Genomic DNA, 21,144 nt, shown 5'->3' on the forward strand with positions numbered 1-21,144 from the left:
AAACTTACACGAAAACAACGAAGTGCCTCAGCAGACCCTCAATGTTAGCTCCCGCCACCACCAGGCACACTACCACTATCATTATTAAGAACTCTAATCAGATGCAGGGGACTCTGCCTCCTAATAAAACCTGTTTCCAGATCCGGTGATCAAACTTGAAAACAGAACTTGGCAGAACACACTTTTGTACAATAGAAGGAAAGTGCTATTTTGTTCTTAATCCCTTCTGGAAGACGCCTGACTCCTGTATGCTTCCACTCTACAATCTTTGATAAGCTTCGTACCATCAGGGAATAATGGACAATCTCACCGAGCGGCCTTGCTAGGGTTTCCGTGGCAAAGAGATGAAAGACATGTAACCTGAATCCTAGTTCTGTCTCTTATTGGTTATGTGTCCTTAAAAAAATAACTTCAGTGTGTTCACTTGCACAAGTCAGGCTGATAATACCTATGCCATTGGGATCTTGGGGGCATGCAATGAGATAGCGCCTATAAAATGTTCAGAGCGCCTGACCATAGTAAGTTGTAGCTACTATCATCATTAACGTGCTTAGTAGCAAGTGGCTTGTGTAAATAGCAGGCAGTCAATCAATGCTAACCTTTTCCTCTCTCAGGTCCAGTCAGACCAGCTCTTACCTGGAGCATGCTGTGGTTCATCTGGTACTGCAGGATGGCCTCGCAGAGGTTCCAAAATGTGTACTCCGGCCACAGGATGGGTTGGAACACCAAGCAGGAGTGGGAGGTCTGGGAAAGCGGCAGGAGGAAGACAGGAGAGTTTAATAGCATGTTGCTGGAACATACTCCGGGGTCAGGCTTCCACAGGAGCAGGCCGAGCACGACCCAGGAGCCCGGAGACGAGCTGACACAGGAACCTCGAGCTGCCGCTGCTGCTGCTGCCACCGCCAGCCCCAATTTACCTCATTCGTGGGGAGGGGCCGTCTGAGGCACCTGTCCACAGCGAGGCAGCACTAAAGCACGATTAGATCAACATTCCCACCAGGATTTTTCTGAGAGCCAATTTTAGGACGATGAAATAACATCTGGATTATGTTATTGGCTCTTGGCCCTTAGAGGTCATCTGGGAGACACGCTGTCTGATAAAAGTCAGCAAGGAACAAATGATAGCTGCCGTTATTTTTAAGTAGCAGAGCAGGACACGGTGGTTAAGATCATGGGCTCTGGGGCCAGACTGCTTGGCTCTGGATCCTAGCTCCACCATTTACCATCCATTTGACCTGAGGCGAGTTACTTAACCTCTCTGGGCCTCAGTCTCCTCGACTGTAAAACTTCGTAATGGGAACTACCTGGTTTTTAGGGTACTATGAAACTTAAGATAATGTACGTAAAGCAGTCAGATGACAGAGCTGGGTGAACTTCACTGGCAGAAGAATCCCTTTTGGAACATTCTTGACAGCCACTGCTTGATCCCCTCAGGAGTGACGAATTCAGTGCCTCAAGAGGGACAACTTGAGTAGTCAGGCAGCTTGTCATGCTAAGCCAATGTCACCTTCCTTGGGACTTCTACCAAGGTCTCGGGTCTGTTCTCTGGAACAAGTCTGCTGCTTCTTCAGAGCGACGTTCTTTCAAATATTTGAAGGCTAGATGAGAGCTGCCTCTTATCTGTCCTCAAGGTTCTAAGGACTTGTTCGGTTTGCCTTTGCCAACTATACATTTGAAGACAGCAGGGACTACTTCTGAGGTGGCCATTGCCTATGCCCAGCACAAAGGAGGAACTCACTGTCACCAGGCCTCCCTTTTTCAGACCACTATCCGTCACATCCTTAAACGACAAGAGTTCCAGATTCCTTGCCATCCGGGCTGACAGCTTCTGTTAAGCCCTCCAGTTTACCGGTGCAGTGTTTTAAAACTCAGTGCCCAGAAGTAAACTTTCCAGACACGATCTGACCAGCAGAGTAGACCAAAGAAACGTAAACTGCACATGATGTCAACATAGCCAAAGACTGACAGTATCTTCAGTAGCTAAATTTTTTTTTTTTAATTTTTTTTTTTTTTTTATGTTTTATTTATTTCTAAGAGAGAGAGAGAGACAGTGTGAGCAGGGGAGGGTCAGAGAGAGAGGGAGTCACAGACTGAAACAGGCTCCAGGCTCTGAGCTGGCAGTCAGCACAGAGCCCGACGCGGGGCTCGAACCCACGAACCGCAAGATCATGACCTAAGTGAAAGTCGGATGCTTAACCGACTAAGCCACCCAGGCGCCCCTAGTAGCTAAATTTTTTAAGACTATCTAGTCCATTACAATTTCTGGAAACTGCTTCTAAGCTGAGTCCCTCCAACCTCTCCTTGAACAAGGGCTTTCTCCAATCATGTGCCACTTAGGGGCCAAGTTAACAGATGCTGGGGATGTTCAAGTAAAGGCAAACTGATTTGGCTGTGAGCTTTAGGGGGACCACTTACACTGGGGTAAGGGAGCTGAGAGGCAACAGCAGGCTCCCAAGGAAAAGTCTGCATAGAGTTTACACCCCTTGTGGACTGTGCTTGCATAGACGCGGCCATTAGTATGAAGGAGAGAGACAAGTAACCGCAAGGCAAAGTTCTACCTCAGAGGCGATGGAGTACCTGCAAGATTACCAGGGCAGCAACTTATGCTCAGGGACAGGGCAGACGTCCAGGGCTTTGACCGGGGCACGCGTGAAGTCTGCACCACAGCTGGGTAGCCTTGACTTTCCTCTAGGCACTTTAGAGAGCAAGAACAACCCAGGCTGCCAAAGCCCTGGACAGTTGAGGAAGGGACAGCCAATGTTCCCAGGCACAGTCTGGATACGTTTCTCCAGATCCCCTCCGCCCCCCAGCCCCAGTTCTCTGGTACTAGCACAGCTAGGGGTGGGGATGAGCCCCACTAAATCCACCCTGTGGACACAGCCACGGCTTTCAGGCTGACATAAACACGATGATGGGGGCAAACTACTTACCTGCCAGAGTAAGAAGTCGCTGAGCCTCACTTCCCCGGAAGTCCGGATCAAGATGTCAGGGTGAGGGGAGTGGTTGGTATAGAGGCACTTATCAAGCAGAGACTCAGAAACATCACTAAGGTGAGTGGGGAAGAGACAAAGATAAGCACACATCTCTTTCTTGATTATTCTCCTGATGAACTCATACTTAAGGCTTACCAGTTGATAGAACACCATTAGCCGATATAGGCAGAAGGACCTTAACATTCAAAGGGATGTATGATTTGAATCCTCACAACTAACTACGCAAAGTATTTCTATCTTCATTTTATAGATAAGGAAACTGAGGCTCAGAAAAGATAAATAACTTGCCCAAAGGCCTTTCATGGTAGGCCTACAACCAGACACAACCATGAGACTATGTCCTTCACTTAAAATGCCTTGTTTTTTAAAATGCATATATCTGACCTGCAATTTGATGCAATACTAATATAGCCATTTTTAATAAAGATAAATCTAAATGCACCGACTGGGAAAGATGTCTCACATCTAATATTGAAAAAAAGCAAGCCTCAGAAAATATACAGTGTAGAGAACACACTCACACATATGAATATATGTATCTATAAAGAAAAAGTTTAGAAAAATATACACCACATTATTAATAGTGATCACTTCTGGAGGGTTGGATAAGAAGTAGACTATCTTTTCTTTATGTACTTTTGTCATTGTTTGAATTTATTGTAACAGTTTTTAATTTTTTTTAATGTTTTTATTTATTTCTGAGACAGAGAGACAGCATGAACAGGGGAGGGTCAGAGAGGGAGACACAGGATCCGAAGCAGGCTCTAGGCTCTGAGCTAGCTGTCAGCTCAGAGCCCAATGCGGGGCTCGAACCCACAAACCATGAGATCATGACCTGAGCCGAAGTCGGACTATTAACCAACTGAGCCACCCGGCCACCATGGACCCTGAAATGCTGCAAAAAAAATCACATTACTTAGGATTTTAAAAAACACCAAAATGCCGGCCCCTCCTGTGTTTGTTAAGAGCTACTTTCTCAAGCAGACAGACACTTAGAAAGGAGACCGAGGAAGGCAGGGTAGGGACTGCCGCCATTTATCTGAAGTAAAACACTCCCGTTCATTGAAAGAGGGTATTAGCAAGGCTGGGGTCTGCTGGGTCCAAGAACCGTTTACCAGTCCTTACTAAGCAGCCAGAGGCAGATTTTGGAATCTCCAAGTGGTAAGACTTGTATCTTGGGAAGGGTCTAGCAAGTAAGATTTCTTAGTGGGAAGAGTCTTCTAGGAGCAGAGTAAAAAAAAGAAAAAAAGCAGAGAGATCTGGGCTAAGTATGTAAAGCAAGACTACACTCTTTCAGAGAGAACTGCAAATCACAGAGGGAGCTTTCTTTTTTTTCCGAACATCATACGGTAAACAATATGCACTTATGACTTGCAAAATGAAATCTAGTTCAGATTTCCCTGATCTGATAGTTTTGTCTTTGCAGCATGGTTTGAATCCTCTAATTAAGAAATTTGAGATGCTATACAATCAATATAATTTCTGAGCTCCCTTATCTTTGAAATGGGCAAATTTGTCCTATCAACTTATAGGTTATTTTGAGGGTCAAATGAAATGAAGTAACAGATTTTTTAAAAAGTGATCTCTACACCCAATGTGGGGCTCAACCCACAACCCCGAGATCAATAGTCACATGCTCTACCGATTTGAGCTAGCCAGGTGCCCAGAGAGGTAATTTCTATTAAATAAAATACCAACTTCCACCTATAAAATTAGAGTAGTTTACATTAAAGAAAACCTTGACAAGAATAAGGTGAAATGGACACATCCAGACCCAAATCCAGAGGAAGCCATCTAAAATGGTGATAAGAGTTAAGTTTATAGGGGTGCCTGGGCGGCTCAGTCGGGTAAGCGTCCAACTTCGCTCAGGTCATGATCTCGAGGTCAGTGAGTTTGAGCCCCACGTCAGGCTCTGTGCTGACAGCTCAGAGCCTGGACCCTGTTTCAGATTCTACATCTCCCTCTCTCTCTGCCCCTCTCCCACCCATGCTCTCTCTGTGTCTCAAAAATAAACAAACACTAAAAAACAAAAAAAGTAAAAAAAAAAAAAAAAAGGGTTCAGTTTATAGATTTCATTGTAGCCTTATTTGTAATAATGACAAATTAGAAACATTCTACATAGCCAACAATTAGAATGATTAAGTAAATTAAAGCAAGATATATTCCGCAGCCATTGAAAATAATGATATGAAGAATTATTAGAAATGTGAGGCATGTGGGGCACCTGGGTAGCTCCGTTGGTTAAGTGTCTGCCTTTGGCTCAGGCCATGATCTCATGGTTTGTGAGTTTGAGCCCCGCAGAGAGCTATGGGCTAACAGCTCAGAGTCTGCAGCCTGCTTTGGATTCTGTGTCTCCCTCTCTCTCGGCCCCTCCCCGCTCATGTTCTGTCCATCTCTCTCTCAAAAATAAACAAATATTAAAAAAACAAACAGGCATGGAAAAGTGCTCGTATTACAACATCAAGTGAACAGAGGCATGATTCAGGTTGCCAAGTGTTCAGAGCGTGATTTCTTTGGTTATAAATATTTATGTCATTATTAGACTTGTGTTTTAAAAAGAGGACTCTGGCTTAACCTCCAACCACAGCTGACCACTACTTTCGTCAGCTTTGCCCTGTGCATCCTTACTGTGGTACACAGCACCGTGGATTACTCGTTTATGTACATGAACCACACTGTGAACTGCGCAGGGCAAGCCCCTTGACATTCATCTCTGTATTCTTGCTCTTCTAGCATAGAACGTTCTGGGGACAGAGACTCATACATGTTTGAATAAATGAATGAATGAATCATGGAAAACAGATCTCAGAAATAAATACACGTTGGTTTTCAGAATGTGAGGAGCTTATAAGCTAAAACAGTTTTTGAGGGATGCTTGGGTGACTCTGGCAGTTAAGCCTCTGACTTTGGCTCTGGTCACGATCTCACGGTTCGTGGGTTTGAGCCCCACGTTGGGCTCTGTGCTGACAGCTCAGAGCCTGGAGCCTGCTTCAGATTCTGTGTCTCCCCCTCTCTCTCTACCCCTCCTCAGCTTGTGTGCTTTCTCTCATTCAATAATAAATAGGGGCGCCTGGGTGGCTTAGTCGGTTAAGCGTCCGACTTTCGCTTAGGTCATGATCTCACGGTTCGTGGGTTCGAGCCCCGCGTCGGGCTCTGTGCTGACTGCCAGCTCAGAGCCTGGAGCCTGTTTCAGTCTGTGACTCCCTCTCTCTCTGACCCTCCCCTGCTCACACTGTCTCTCTCTCTCTCCTAGAAATAAATAAAACATAAAAAAAAATTTAAAAAAAGAACAATAATAAATAGACTTAAATCAAAAAATTTTTAAAAAATAAAGGCTAAAAATAATTTTTTTTTTATGATGTACCTACAAACACCCTAGAACCCTAACACAGGTAGCAGATGTTGTCACAACTTGATGGGAAAAATCAACTCCGTTGATTAAACTCACGCACAAATACTTAAACATACAGGAAGGGCCAGAAAGATATATTTAAAATCCAAGTGCTTCCAGGAGCGTTGCTGAGGGGGAGATCCTGGAAGATCTAAATTTTCACCTTTATAGATCTAGTAGTTTGCAAATCTTCTCTGATGAACACGTATGACCTTTATAAAAGTATGTGTGTAACAGGGCTCTGATTATTCCAGTCTGAGTAGGACACCAAGCTTCCCAAGGCTGTAGCCCCCTTACCCTGGTGACTCTGCCCAGCCCACGCCGTATCTGCTTGACTAATCCCACATAGGTAAGTTACTAAGCCATACAGGGCAAAGAAAACAAATATGGGAAAACTTGCTGGGCAATAAGGAGAAGATAAAGGTCAGTGGTTATGACAATGTGGTCTGAGTATCAAGTACACTGAACTAGGAGGCAAGATCAGGCTCTAGTTCTAGGCGTGAATGCATACCAATCTACTCGCTAAATAGCTTTCTTTTTAGCATAAACATTTGTCTCTTGGTTTTATTTATTTTCTAAGTTTATTTATTTATTTAGAGAGAGAGTGTGAGCAAGTGAGCACAGGAAGGGAGAGAAAGAGAGAGAAAATCCCAAGCACGCTCTGCGCTGTCAGCACAAAGTCCAATGTGGGGCTTGAACTCACAAACTGCGAGATCGTGACCTGAGCCGAAACCAAGAGTGGGATGCCTAACCAACTGAGCCACCCAGGTGCCCCAATATTTGTCTCTTTAAATGAAACATTCACTATAAAGCACAATAATATTGGGAACAACTACGAAATCACCCCACATGTCAAGAATTAGAGAATTACATTAACACGCATCTACTCATATATCCCTCCTATTCTTTCATATCTCATCTTCCTGCCTGCCCTCTGCCAACTTAACCCAGCATTTTAACTTCTTCCCCCACCAGTTCATTCTCCATCCACAACTTAACTGACCTCTCTGCAGGATGCGGCACTGCTGCTCCCCCCTCAATGCTCCCCCCTCCCAAGCTGCACCAACCAATTCCCTCTTCTCTACGCTTCTGTACCACTGACTGCCAGGTTTTCTTCCTGCCTTTCCAGTTGCTCATCCTTTTTTCTCCTTAAGCCTCATTCTCCTCTACCCAGGCAGCAAAACCGAGAGTTTCTCAAAACTGCATCCTCAGCTCTCTCTCCTTACTCTAGACTCTTCTCAATGTACTCATGCTCTCTCTGCTTCGGTTACCAACCACTCACAGATGCCCTCCACGCTGCTATGTCCAGTCCCCATCCCCTCCTCACGAGTGTCGATCTGAGAGCTATGTTCTACATCTACTGGATATCCCAAGTCACACTGCTGACCTTCCTCCTCAAACTGGATCCTCCCTCAGGGTTCCGTGGCACGGGAAGGGCACCCCTCTGCACTCTTTCAGAAGTCAAAAGCCCTAAAGTCACTCATAACACATCCTTTCCCCAGACCCAGTCCATTAAGGCCTCTCGATTTTATCTACTTCCTAACACTTCATGCAGTCTATTCGACCTCTTCCTCTTCCTCTTCCACCACCCACCCAAGCTCCATTCTGGGCAATCTATACACAGATTATTCTAACAGCCTTTCTGCAACCGACAAGCTCCTTACATTACCTCTTCAGTCCCCAGTTACAGCTTTTTCTTCCTTCTTTGGCCACTTATTTCCTTGGCAAAGCCTTTCCGAGCAGGTCTATTCCTTACTATAAATTCTTGTTGCCGATGCTCATACAGCACTTATCACCATTATAACTGTATGTGAATGTGCAAAACGGATTATTGTCTGTGTCCTTTACCAGAACTCCTTGAGAACAGGAAATATGTATTTTTATTCTTACCACTGTACTCCCGCTGTACAACAATGTGCTTGGCCTTTATGCGGCACTTTTAAAATGTTTGTTGAGTGAATAAATGACTGATTGAATGAATGAACTATATGGCACAGAAAGATGACCCAGCTGTTGGAAAGGAAAAGGATTTACAGAATAGTGTTAAATCTGTCTCCTTATCAGGGCGCCTGGGTGGCTCGGTCAGTTAAGTATCCGACTCTTGATTTTTGCCCACGCCGTGATCTCATGGGTTCATGAGATCAAGCCCTGAGTCGGGCTCTGTGCTGACAGTGCAGATCCTGCTTGGGATTCTCTCTCTCCCTCTTTCCCACATAGACTCTGTCTCGGTCTCTCTCTCTCAAAATAAACAAACGTTAAACAAAAACAAACTGAAAACAAACCACACCAAAAAAACCCCCATAAAAAACTGTCTCCTTTTCTTCTGATCTAATTCCATTCTCGTGGAGTAACTTTTTTATTTTTAATGTAGTTTCCCAGGTAAATCAAATTATTCCCAAAAGGGAATCCAAATAATTCCTGGGTCCCAAGATCCCAGATGCTAGAGGTAAAGAAAGGACAAGAACTCTGGAAGCAGACAGCATTAGAGAGGAGTCAGCTCTGGCGCTGACCAGCGGACTGACCTGGGGAAGGGCCCTCCAACACTCGGCTCAGTGTTCTCATCTATAAAATGGAAAAAGACATTCGAAGCTCTCACGCGTGAGATTAATGACTGAATGAAATACAGCACGTGACACAATGCCTGGGTGCTTTTGCTGTTATTTTACTTTTGCTCTTATTAAGTTTATTAACATCATTACCAAAGGTTACACTAATAATAACATGAGAGGGACCGAGTGGCTAGATGACCTCCAAAGTCTCTCCCAGCTCTAGGAATTAGGATCCCACGTGTTGTTCCTGAGCAACAATTTTCTTTCTGAAAAATACCTGAATCTTGCATGAAACTGTAATATGAAGAGACCTAAGGACTATACCCCCAACAGGCTGTGTTCCTGAAAAATCATTCTAGGAAAAATATTGCCAAAGGGCCAGGAGGAGGTCTTTTTCTTCTTCTTTTTAAAGATTTTATTTTTTGTTTTTTTAATGTTTATTTTTTAATTTTTTTTTTTTACATTTATTTATTTTTGAGAGACAGAGACAGAGCACAAGTGGGGAAGGGGCAGAGAGAGGAGAAACAGAATCCAAAGTTGGCTCCAAGCTCTGGGCTGTTAGCACAGAGCCTGACGCAGGGCTTGAACCCGCAAACTGTGAGATCATGACCTGAGCCGAAGTCGGACGCTTAACCGACTAAGCCACCCAGGAGCCCCATGTTTATTTATTTTTGAGAGACAGAGACAGAGCATGAGCAGGGGAGGGGCAGAGAAAGAGACAGACACAGAATCTAAAGCAGGCTCCAGGCTGTCAGCACAGATCCCAATGTGGGGCTCAAACCCGCGAACCATGAGATCATGACTTGAGCCCAAGTCAGACGCTCAACCAACTGAGCCACCCAGGTGCCCCTAAAGATTTTATTTTTAAGTAATTTCTACACCCATGTGGGGCTCGAACTCACCACCCCAAGATCAAAAGCCACATGCTCTATGAACTGAGCCAGCGAGGCACCCCACGGAGGCCTTTTTTGTTTTTTAATTCCAATACAGTTAACATACAGTGTTATGTTAGTTGCAGGTGTAAAGACATCATTTTTTAGTGAATGCCTCAGACTTGTTTTCTTCTATACCATTTTTCTGGGGCTTCTTGGTCTTTGGTGAACACAGAAATTCTGAAGCGGGCTATAACAAGCCAATCCTAACATCTATGTGGCAGCGGGGGGTGGGGTGGGAATCGTGCCCCAAATCTGTCCACATGCATCCCTGACTTGACTTCCGGCCCAAGTGCACGGCGAGGGAGGCGCACACCTGGTTTCCCTACCAGTTACACACGAAATAACAGGGTACCTGGGGTCCAGAAGGCCTTGCTCCACTCCCCAGGCCATCTCTCTCACAGCATTACTGATCTCATGACGGGACGTGTATGCAAAGCAGACATTGAGGAAACACCTGAGAAAGGAAGGAGAGAATAATTTAGCAGAGGACAGGGACTAAGGACCGGAGTCATTGCTTACAGGGCACCGCTTCTCCGAAAGAACAGAAAGTACCAAATGTTAATCATGGGTATCACTGAAAGGTGAGATTATGAATTGTGTTTCCCAAGTTTTCTTAGAATGATCATGTCATTAGTTTTTGTAACAAGATGAACACTAAACGACCCTTATTAGCCTCCCTCCTACTGCCAACCAGCTTTCAGAGGACATGAATCTGCTCTCACATTAGCACAAACAAAGGTGAATAAGATGCAAATTTGATGTAAACCAATCCACTGCCAAACACGTATTAAACCCAAAGGCACACATGATGAAGTTTGGATTACTGAACTCCGTTCGCTGCTGCACCTGCCAGGACCTCCCAGTATCAACCTATCCTTAAAGGAGTGGAACAGAAAAAGAATTTCTTCAAGGATCTGTCTTCAGAGAGAGAGAGATACTGTAGACAGAGACAGATGCACATTGTAAGTTGAGGTATTAGGTCCTAGAAGGTCCAGGCAGGTCCTGAAGAACCCTGAGCTAGAGCTCAAGGCCATACCTACAGCTTATGCATTTCCACCCTATCCTCTGTCAAGTAAAATAATAGTAACTATTATTAAGTACATGTATATATGTAAACATACATGTATATGTATACGGGGGGGAGATAGGCACATGAAGGAGGAAGAAGATGAAAACCTGTATGTGTAAGAATATGCACATTTAACATGGTATTAAGGACCATCTCTGGTCTGCCCTGCAGATGGAAAAAGTCTCTAAGCATCTCAAACCTCTCCTTGCCCTCCTGTACCAAATGCCCACCTAGAGAGCCCCAGTATGTCTCTTTAAAGCTAGCAGGGAGTCAAAGTCTGATACGGGTCGCTCAGGGGAAATCTGAACACTTACTTGTTGTAGTTCTTGGTGGTCTGGACCGCCAGTGCAATCAGCTCCTGGAGATCCAAGGGCAACAAATGCAGATCGCCCAGGACCCGGATACATACCCCGTGCTTCTGCAGTTTCTCCCTGAGCAGGAAAAGGAGGCAGGGTTGGGACAGATTGCCTGTGGAGTCGGAGAACTGACAAGACTCAACTCCTGGCTTCTAAGAGCTTTCCTGCGTGTGTCAGGCACTGTCCCACATGCAGTACCGCTGCATCCCCTCAATGACTCTGACAGGAGGTCACCAGGTTCCCCATTCTCCAGCAGGAAACTGAGGCTCGGGCAGGAGAGTCAGATAGAGACTGCCCAAGGTCAAATGACCATCAAGTGCGGTATCAGGATCAGGTCTGTCTGGGGCGCCCAGGAGACTGGGTCGGTTAAGCGTCTGACTCTATTTCGGCTCAGGTCATGATCTCCCGGTTTGTGAATTTGAGCCCCACGTCGGGCTCTGCGCTGACAGTGCAGAACCTGCTTGGGAGTCAGTCTGTCTGTCTGTCTGTCTGTCTGTCTGTCTGTCTCTCTCCCCTCCCCCCAACCCCACTCAGCCCCTCTCTCTCAAAATAAATATCAATAAATTTAGTAAATAATTGAAAAAGAAACCAGGTCTGATTTGAGGACCCAAACCCAAATTCTTTCCCACACATCACACCTCTTCATGCGTCCTTGCGGGCAAGTTGCATTTTATGTATTCAGTCCCATTCTGACAGAAGAAGAATCTCAAGGGCAAGAGCTATATTATTTGTTACTCCTGTACCTTCCGGTGAAGTACGTTAAAAACAGCAACATCTAACATTAATTTTATGTTTACTAAGTGCCAGACGTTGGTCTAAGTGCTTTACACTCATCGACACATCCCACCCTTACATCAGCCTTTGAGGCAGACACCATTATCACTCCCCCTTTTACTGACAAGGAAACTGAGACACAGGGAGGTTAGGGTATTTGCTCCACACCAGATGGCTGGTGGGTGGAAAGCTGAATTTGAACCTAAGGAGTCTGGTTCTAGGGCCTATCCTCTTCACCGTGGCATTTCACTGCCTCCATACCATAATTCCCAAACTCAGCACAGCAAGCATGCATTCAGTTACCCAACCAGCCTCCCTCACCTGGGAACTGCTATGGAGACACTCAATGACTAGCGTTTGGAAAATGAGAACTTAACCACAAGAAGCACAGTGCAAGGCAGGGTATCAGGCATGTCCTGGAGAACCCTGATCCAGAGTGCAAGGCCACATGCAACAGCTTATCCACTCTATAACCCTCATCACTTTTCATCGAGGGCAAAGCAAGATCTAACCACCTATTTTTGAGAAAGCCACCCGAGTGGCTAGAGTAGACAGATGTATAGACCGATCAAAGCAAAACCAGAATGAAAACAGCTAGATTCAAGGCCTAGAGCCAGCACTTACGAGCTGACCTTGTATAACCACTTAGCCTCTCTGAGCCTCAGTTTCCCCTACCCCTTGAATGGGGCAGGGGGTGATAAACATCTCTGCCATACTCTGCACACCGGCTTGTGTTTAGTAAGATAAAGTATGTGAAAGTGCTCACCCTCAGACACAGGCAGGTGACCGGAGTGACGTCTATAGGGAAGGGGAGGCAAAAGCCCTGGGGCAAGAAGCCAGGAGATTTGGGTTCCCAACCTGGTTCTGCCATAAGCCTGCTGTGTGGCCACGGGCAAGTCTTTCACCTCTATTCGCCAGGGTTGTTTTTCAACTGATGAACCTGAACTAGGTCAGTGGTTTTCCCAACCTTCTTTTAGCCAAGAGCTCTTTCTTCCTGACAAGTATGGTTAATATACACAGTAGGTAAAATGCCAACTGGCACCCTGTGCCCTATTCCCTCTGCACACCCACTCCTCAGAACTTTGAGGTTCTGTGGCACATTGTTGGGAAACCACTGATGAGATTGCTTCTTTTCTGTCCAGGACCTTAGAACCTAAGGCCTTTCCTCTACTGCTGACTGATGGGAGCCATCTCAGTAGTTCCTCTACCGCCATGTATTTTAATCTTTAGGGAACTGTAAGATTACCTTCTGTCTTTCGAATGAGTGTAGTAGGCCACAGCTCAGCTCTGGAGTTGGAAAGATCTTGTCTGTCTTGGGTCTGCCTGAGAGCTGTGTGGCCCAGCAGGCAAATCAAAACTTCTCTGTTTTCACTTGCCTCCTCACTACAATTGGGATGATAAAATCTTTCTCACAGGATAACGTGAATAAGAAATGAGAATACCTGTTAGGCTCAGGACCTGGCATATAGTATAAGCACTTTAAAAAGGTGAAATTCGGGGCGGCTGGGTGGCTCAGTTGGTGAAGCATCCAACTTCGGCTCAGGTCATGATCTCGAGGCTTGTGGGTTCAAGCCCCGTGTCGGGTTCTGTGCTGACAGCTCAGAGCCTGAAGCCTGTTTCGGATTCCGTGTTTCCCTCTCTCTTTGCCCCTCCCCTGCTTGTGTTCTGTTTCCCCGCCCCTGTCAAAAATGAATAAACTTAAAAAAAATCTTTTTTCAAGTGAAATTAGTATGAAGCACAGAAGAATCTGAACCAGCCCCAGTCCCTTGGGTGGGAACTCTGAGCCACATGGACTCTGCTGGGGACCAGGCAGCAATGTCTGTGGCTGAGTCTCATTATCCCATATGGACAGTGAGACACCTGGCCACCCTCCCCGCCACCAGACCCACAGGGTCTGAACTGGGACCTACTGGGACCTAAATGACAAGACTGTTCTAGGCCCAGCCTCACTGGTGCTCCAGGCCCCTGTTCTCTCAACTCGCTGGCCCTGGCATGGGAGGAGCTGGGCAGAAAAGGGCTGTAATGAAGACTCTGGGGCACTCCTGGCTGGAGAGGCTTCCACGCTTTGAAGCAGATAAGCTCCATCAAACTTCCTCTTTGCTCCCTAAGTTAAGCTTAAACTTAGTGACAGCTAAGAATGGTACTGACTCTTCCCCATAAAGGCCTCTTACACGTCACCTGTCCCTTCCAAGAGAACATGTAGAGCGATATAGTGACTTTTCAGGGATGACTACGTGGTAGAAAAGGGCTTTTTCAATGTTTCTCTCATGCTACTTCCTGATCAGTTTATTGGCCGTGGGGTAGAAATTTGATCTAAAGTGGGCTATTAATTAAGGGCTTTAGTTCATTCTGGGATCCTCTCCTAAGCAAAGAAAGGTAGAGTGCAGAGAGAAGGAATCTATCTGATGGATTTCAATTCCTGGTTTCAGTTTTGCTCAAGGCTGGCTATACTCGTCCTTGAATTTTGTGAAATGCCTCTATATCCTCAGGTACTTAAGTGCCCCCTTAAAAAAAAAGGGGGGGGAGGAGGAGAAAAACTAGCTTGCCACCAGAGAGACCTGACTGGGGTGCCTGGGTGGCTTGGTCAGTTAAGCGTCTCTGTTTCAGCTTAGGTCTTGGTCTTGAAGTTTGTGAGATTGAGCCCCCACATCAGGCTCTGCGCTGACATCATGAAGCCTGTTGGGGATTCTCTCTCTCTGCCCCTCCTCTATGCACTCTTTCTCTCTCAAAATAAAATAAATGAACATTTTTAAAAAAGCGAGAGAGACCTGACTAACATTAAAAGGGTTTAGAGTTCCCTAAATAAGCATCAGATGAGAGTCTTGAGGGTTAGTGTGGGGCTGGAGGAGGTGTAAGAACACACTCTCCCGTCCGATAGAATCTTACTGTTCTTCCATCAAGCCGCTGAACTTCTGCCGGGCCAGATCCATCAGCCCGTCTACCTCACTCTTGGAGCGTTTGAAGTTCTCAATGCTGAACGCGTAGACCGTCACCTCTAGGATGCCCAGGTTCAAACACCAGCGCAGAGTCTGAGAGGGAGAAGGCAAGGAGCTAGGACACACGGAAGGGAAATAAGAGACGCCTCCGCCCCGACTCGGTGTTGGAGGTGAGAGGCAGCCTTCTCTCCTCCCCAAACCAGGTAAAGCTAGGGTAACACCAGTGTTTCTGTCAGAACAACAAACCAAGTGAGTAGAAAGCCACCAGTTGAGAATCTGTAAACTGTGAACTTAGTGAGCGGTGCTGTGCTGGTACAATTGTTGGTTTACTGAGAAGAACTTTTCACTGAGGGAGTAAAGATTTCGGTTCTAGTCTCAGACTCCACTATGCGCTTGCTGTGTGACTGGAGGCGAATCATTTAACCTCTGTGAGCCTCAGTCTCCTGATCTGTAAAAAAGGAGCACACTCGATCCCTTGCACAGCCGAGTCCTTTCTATGAAGTTCTAGAACAGCAAGACTTCACCTCTAGTGACAGAAATCAGAACAGTGGTTGCCTGAAGAGGGGAAAAGGAAGTGGGATGGGGTTTGGCTGGGAAGGGAGGGGCACGAGGGAACTTACTGGAGAGTTGGAAATGTTCTCTATCTTGATAGGGGTACAGATTAGACAGGTAAATGCAACTGTCAACCCCTGCCCCCCCAGTTTGTGCATTTCACTGGATGAAATTATACCTCGATGAAAAGGGAAGTGAAACTCCTATGTAAAGCCGGGCCCCTGGGGCTGCTCTAACCCAGAGCCACTATGGGCAGAGAACCGACTAGAGCTGAGAACAGCAGTGTTGAGGTAGGGAGCCTGGAGGTTACAGGTAGGAGACACAGACATCCCATCAGAATTGAACTTGAAGAAACAAAGGAGGAGAGCTGCCTTTCTAATCCCCTCATAGACATACACGAAAAGTCATCGCCACTTTGGGAAAATTACCTGTGAGAGCTTCACCCTTGAACAGGCTCAGGCTCTACAGCCCTTACAGCGAAGCCACCTTTTGGCCGGCTCCTCTGCATCAGAACCTACCACCGACTAGAGTCAATATAGCTGCTAATAATAACAACTTCAGCTTTTTGAGCTAAATCCTTTATGCTAAATCCTACATGCATTTCACTGTGCCCTTTTATTTAATCTTCACATAATCTCTGGAGGTAGAAATTATTGCTGTTCTCGTTTTGCTGATGAAGAAACTGAGGCAAAGGGAAGCTGTGTGACTTGCTGCAGGCCACAGGGCCGGGAAGCAGCAGGGCAAGGGTGCCGATGAGTTCTGAGCAATTCCGGAGCGTAAGCTCCTAAGCACTGGGCAAACCTGCCTCTTCCTTAGTCACAAGAGAGAAGCTGGGGTCATCAAACCAGAAGACGGCCTCAGCGTGTCCGAGAGAGCCTCACGGCCACTCACTCAAGGCAAAAATATCAATGCCCTGGCATCGGGCCATGTTCTTGTGCTGGCACACTGAGGTCTGTCCAGCCCTTATTTCCATTCTTCTTAAAGTCAGTTTCAGAGCAACAGACAATATTCCATTCTTATTGTTAAATGTAATGTTTTCCAATTTGCAACACGTATTAAAATTGTAAATTGGGTGTGTGGCTCAGTCGGTTGAGCGCCGGACTTCCGTTCAGGTCATGATCTCCTGGTTCTTGAGTTCAAGCCCCACATGTCAGCTCTGAGCTGACAGCAGTGAGCACACTTCGGATCCTTGGTCTCCCTCTCTTTCTGTCCCTCCCTTGCTTGTGCTCTCTCAAAAAAAAAAAAAAAAACACTTAAAAAGACAAAACATAACTGTAACATGCCCGTGACCTTTGCTTAGAGTGATGACTCAGGCTGTCTGGCACTTTTCCCAGTTTAAGCACTAAAAGGCCTCAGGCAAACCAGGATAGGTGGTCACCCTAAACTTGTTCCAGAAATGTCACTTCAAAGAATTTAGAATAAATTCGAAAATTGAACTGTTTAAGGGGCGCCTGGGTGGCTAGGTCAATTAAGCGTCTGACTCTTGCTTTTGGCTCAGGTCATGATCTCACAGCTTGTGAGTTCGAGCCCTGCACTGGGCTCTGTGCTGGCAGCATGGAGCCTGTTTGGGATTCTCTCTCTCTCTCCTTCTCTCTCTGCTCCTTCCCTGCTCTTTCTCTCTGTCAAAATAAATAAACTTTAAAAAAGTTTTTTAAAAAATGAACCGTTATAATGTCTGGTAACAGTAGGGCAGCTAATCAAGTCATGTCGGATCCTTATGATAAAATATTCCACAGGCATTAAAGCATATAGTTAGAAAACCTATGCGTATACGCCTTGCCAAAATCTCATGGAATACAAGGTTACTGAAGATACAGAAGTGGTTTTATAAATGTCAAGTCATGTTAGAACATATTACAAGGACTGGAATTAGGAACAGAAAACTAGAAACTGCTGATATATTAAGGTGGTAAGAGAAGTAAATTTTGGTCTTGTTTCTAATATTTTGTGATGATTCACTCTATAGCTTGATCCCTGTTAATGTTGATATGAGACCCATAACAAGCAAGCAAGCAGGTGATAAAACAAATAGCTTTAAAAAAAATACTCTCAAACCACAGCAAACTCAGGGCCTGATTTTCTCACTACAGCCCAGTTCTCCATAGACTGTTCCCAGCGGGCTCTGCCTCCCACTCTCACCTCAGCCAGCTTGTTGAAGCCCTGGGAGTGGCCTTCCTGCCGCTCCACTTGACACTTCCTGGCGTAGCGACGGTTTCCATCCATTATAAAGGCAATGTGCTTGGGCATCGGGCCTGCCTGGGAAGTAGGAAGACAGATGATGGGCACAAGGCAACACGGAACCCCAAGCTAATAGACTTGAGTTATATGATAAAAGCCCCCCCGAGGAAGGGAACTGGGTATTCTGTGCTTTGGCTCAATAAATGGGTATTAAGCACTTTTACTTATTTATATATATTTATTTATATCAAGTACTTATTATATGCCAAGTACTATGCTAGGCTTTTTATACTTCATCTCAGGTTTTTTTCTTTTTTTTTCATATAAATCTATAAAGTAAATAGTAAAGTAGTAGTAGTTATTTTCATTTCACAAGTGCAAAAAAAAAAAAAAAACAGTCTCAGAGAGGTCAAGTGACTTTCCACAAGTCACACAGCTAAGAAAAGGCAAGGTGGGAATTCACACTGAAGTCTGTATGCTTTTAGAACTCATTTTTAACCACATGCTCTTGGTCACCACTTTGGTTTCGTGTCTCCGCCTGGAAGGCACAGGAACAATACTGATGGCTGTGGTCCGGTGGCAAGGGTACCCTCCAGAGAAGAGAAATCTGCCCTATCCAATCGCCGCCACACAGGGATGGGGGCCCAGTGTCAATGATTTTCCGATTACACAAGGGAGGCCAAGCATCGGGATTTTCATCAAAATGTAAATGTCAGGAGCCATTTCAAAGCAAAAAAAAAGATGTCTTGGGGGCCAAGGAAGCTTCTTATCTGGCTTCTAGCAGCCTTTGGTTGTCTATCACAGCAAAAATTCACTCCTTAGCCTAATTTCCCTCTCTAGAGGGCCTCTTCACTGACTGCTTCCTCCACACCTCTCCAACAGTTTCGGCTTTTGTCTTCGACATGTAGTCTTAAAAAAAAAATTCCAGTCCAATCACGTACCTTGTTCTTTCCAACACATGACTGCAGTGGTTCCCCAAAAAGATACTTTCCACGTGCTCGACTGCCTGAGATCACTTGGCATTTGGGGGTGGGGGGACAGTATAAGGCTTTGCTGACTCCCAAATTCACTGCTACCCACTGCTTGACACTCTGTGGTTGAAAGACAAGACCAGGCTGACTGGCTTAAATCTCATACCTGTTATATGGACAAAATATAACACTGTTGTGATTCCCCAGAGAAGACGCAGAGGCAAGCTTTGGGGAAGTAAAGGGGTGTAGGAAATAGGATGATCGTAGTCTTCAAATGGCCGAAAACAGCGCCAGTAATAGCAGTAATTAAGAACTGCTAGATACTGTGCTGTTTTTGGTGTGTTTTCGGTTTCATCCTCAAAACAATCATATAAAGTCACATGGTTAATAAATGATACATAAGGACTTTCAGTCTGTCTGTCTCTAGAGCCCACGCTCTGAACCGTCATGCTCTACTGCCACATCAAAGAAAGACTATTCTATCTAAATCCAGAAAACAGTACAAGGAAAAACAGATCCAAGTTCCAAATAACACACTGCAGCTCTCTACAAGGAAGACGTAACAGTCTATGATACTGGGAGGTCCTGGGGTTCTTGAAAGCATGAAAATGAGGACACTACCTGCCAGAAATGTAGACCTCGAAGTTCCCTTGCAATTCAGACTCTTCCGTTCCATTGTTAGATTCCACTTGCCATTGTGGATTACTCCATGTTAATAGCAGGTTTTGACACAGATTACCCAACGAACCATCAGGCCAACTGGTGCTCACCTTTATGATGTTGGCACAGAACCGCTCCCAAAGTGACAACTCTCCTTCCTTGATCCATGACATAGCTCCTGCCCCGGCAGAGGAAGAGCCCAGAACAAGAAGACACCCGCCGGGTAACCTTGGATAAACAAGAAAGAGAGTAAATCACCAGGGTTTGCAAACAGCTTCAGCTGTCTGTGGGGAGTAGCCAGCATTAGGATCCAAAGACACCTGCCTACGTCGATAACTCATCACCACCCTGAGTTTAGAGCGAACGAGACCTTTGGGGTAGAGGCCTTTCCCTAGTTCTGGCTTGGTGTCGTTGCTGCCGTCCCCTTTTCCTTGGCAAATGCCCCGACTTTTCCTGGACGTCCAAGTCGTCCTCCGGCCACAACACAGGGCCTGCATCCTGATCCTTCCCCGCTTCCTCCTTCTCCATCCTCCGAGGGACCGTTTCTCATCCCGCGTTCCAACACACCAACCCTTCAGGCGCCGCACGCGCCACCTCCAACCTCAGAGGTCTCCCAATTATCATCCCCTCACTCATCTCTTCCGCTATCCCCTTTGTTTCTCCCACAGCCGCCTCCCCGCCCAGTCCTCGCTCGCCTCTCGCTCACCGCTCAAACCCAGCAACCGGCTCCGCTCCGCCCGGAACCTTCCAACTGCTCCAGCGGATCGACACTTCCTCACGACGTGGCGCTGGAAGAATAGGTCATCGTCCGGCGCTGGAACACGCCCCCTCCCACCGCCCAATGGGCGGGATCGCGCCCTGCGCCTGCGGGTTTGGAGGAGGGGCGGCGCTAACGTTCCGGCCGAAAGTCGCACTGCCGGGGGCGGGGCAGGGAAGAGCCGCGCTCACGTGACCGAGTGGGGCCGGCGGGTTCCGGGCCACGTGCTAGGGGAGCCGGCCGGGAAAGGCGGGGCCGAGATCGCTTCGGCCAGCGGAGAGGTGTGTAATCCCACCGCAGATGCGGGAGGCCTGGGGCGGGCCACCCTCCAGAGCGAGAATTCGGAGATCGCCATGCAGAAGCGCAAGGCAGTTGCAGCCGCCGGTGGCAGTTTGGGACTGCTGAGAAATGAGTTTGGGCGGTGTCTCGCTCGCCGTAAAGCCTAGAGACCTGGTTCAAGTCTTTCAAATTGTATGAACTGTTTGCAGTTTTATTTAGTGGATTTAATCGTTTGGTAAATTCCTAGCTCTAGTCAGTTTCACAGACCCACTTACTATGCACCCATTTTGTGCTGGTTTGAAGCCCTCATATTTTAGGATTTTCGGATTCTCGGGACCTACTCAAAAAGGAGTTTAGACCAGAAAGAGCTCTGCTCTAAGAATGACTAATAAAATAACTGAAAGGACATCAATTACCCCCCCCCCCATAGAAAAGTCAAAGGCATTAAGCTCTGTACCAATCCTTTAAGGAAAACTGTTACAGGAATTGGAAGCACTTAACGGAACTTGAGTTCAATTTTCTCGAAATTAAAAAAGCAGGAAAAAACCAGCTTTACAATCTCCAAGGAATCTTGTAGTTTCTCGCTTTGTAGTCTCATCCAGGGAACAAGGCGAGGAAGAGTTACTGCACTGGAAACCCCCAGTTCATCATGTATCTGATGAAAGGGTTACTTTCAACACACATGATCAAAGAAAGCCCTAGAGATGAGTAACCCTCCCATGAATAGTCTTAAGCTTTTCCATC

General features: G+C 46.2%; 1 protein-coding gene across 2 annotated transcripts in view; it reads right to left on the reverse strand.

Annotated features, from left to right (window-relative positions):
- DHDDS (dehydrodolichyl diphosphate synthase subunit) overlaps positions 1-20,147 on the reverse strand; it is a 30,027-nt gene extending 9,880 nt beyond the window's left edge. For both annotated transcript variants that reach the window (XM_039231016.1, XM_039231008.1), the window contains exons 1-8: positions 20,071-20,147; positions 19,475-19,592; positions 17,695-17,811; positions 14,954-15,096; positions 11,252-11,368; positions 10,221-10,322; positions 2,931-3,045; positions 637-744 (exon numbers count right to left, since the gene is read on the reverse strand). In XM_039231016.1, the coding sequence (XP_039086947.1) occupies positions 637-744; positions 2,931-3,045; positions 10,221-10,322; positions 11,252-11,368; positions 14,954-15,096; positions 17,695-17,811; positions 19,475-19,537 (765 nt within the window). In that variant the 5' untranslated portion in view covers positions 19,538-19,592; positions 20,071-20,147. The remainder of the gene's footprint in view (positions 1-636; positions 745-2,930; positions 3,046-10,220; positions 10,323-11,251; positions 11,369-14,953; positions 15,097-17,694; positions 17,812-19,474; positions 19,593-20,070) is intronic.
- Positions 20,148-21,144: the final 997 nt, after the last annotated feature.

The sequence above is a fragment of the Hyaena hyaena genome, unplaced genomic scaffold, assembly GCF_003009895.1.
Source record: "Hyaena hyaena isolate Hyena2069 unplaced genomic scaffold, ASM300989v1 scaffold_3, whole genome shotgun sequence".
Lineage (NCBI taxonomy): Eukaryota > Metazoa > Chordata > Mammalia > Carnivora > Hyaenidae > Hyaena > Hyaena hyaena.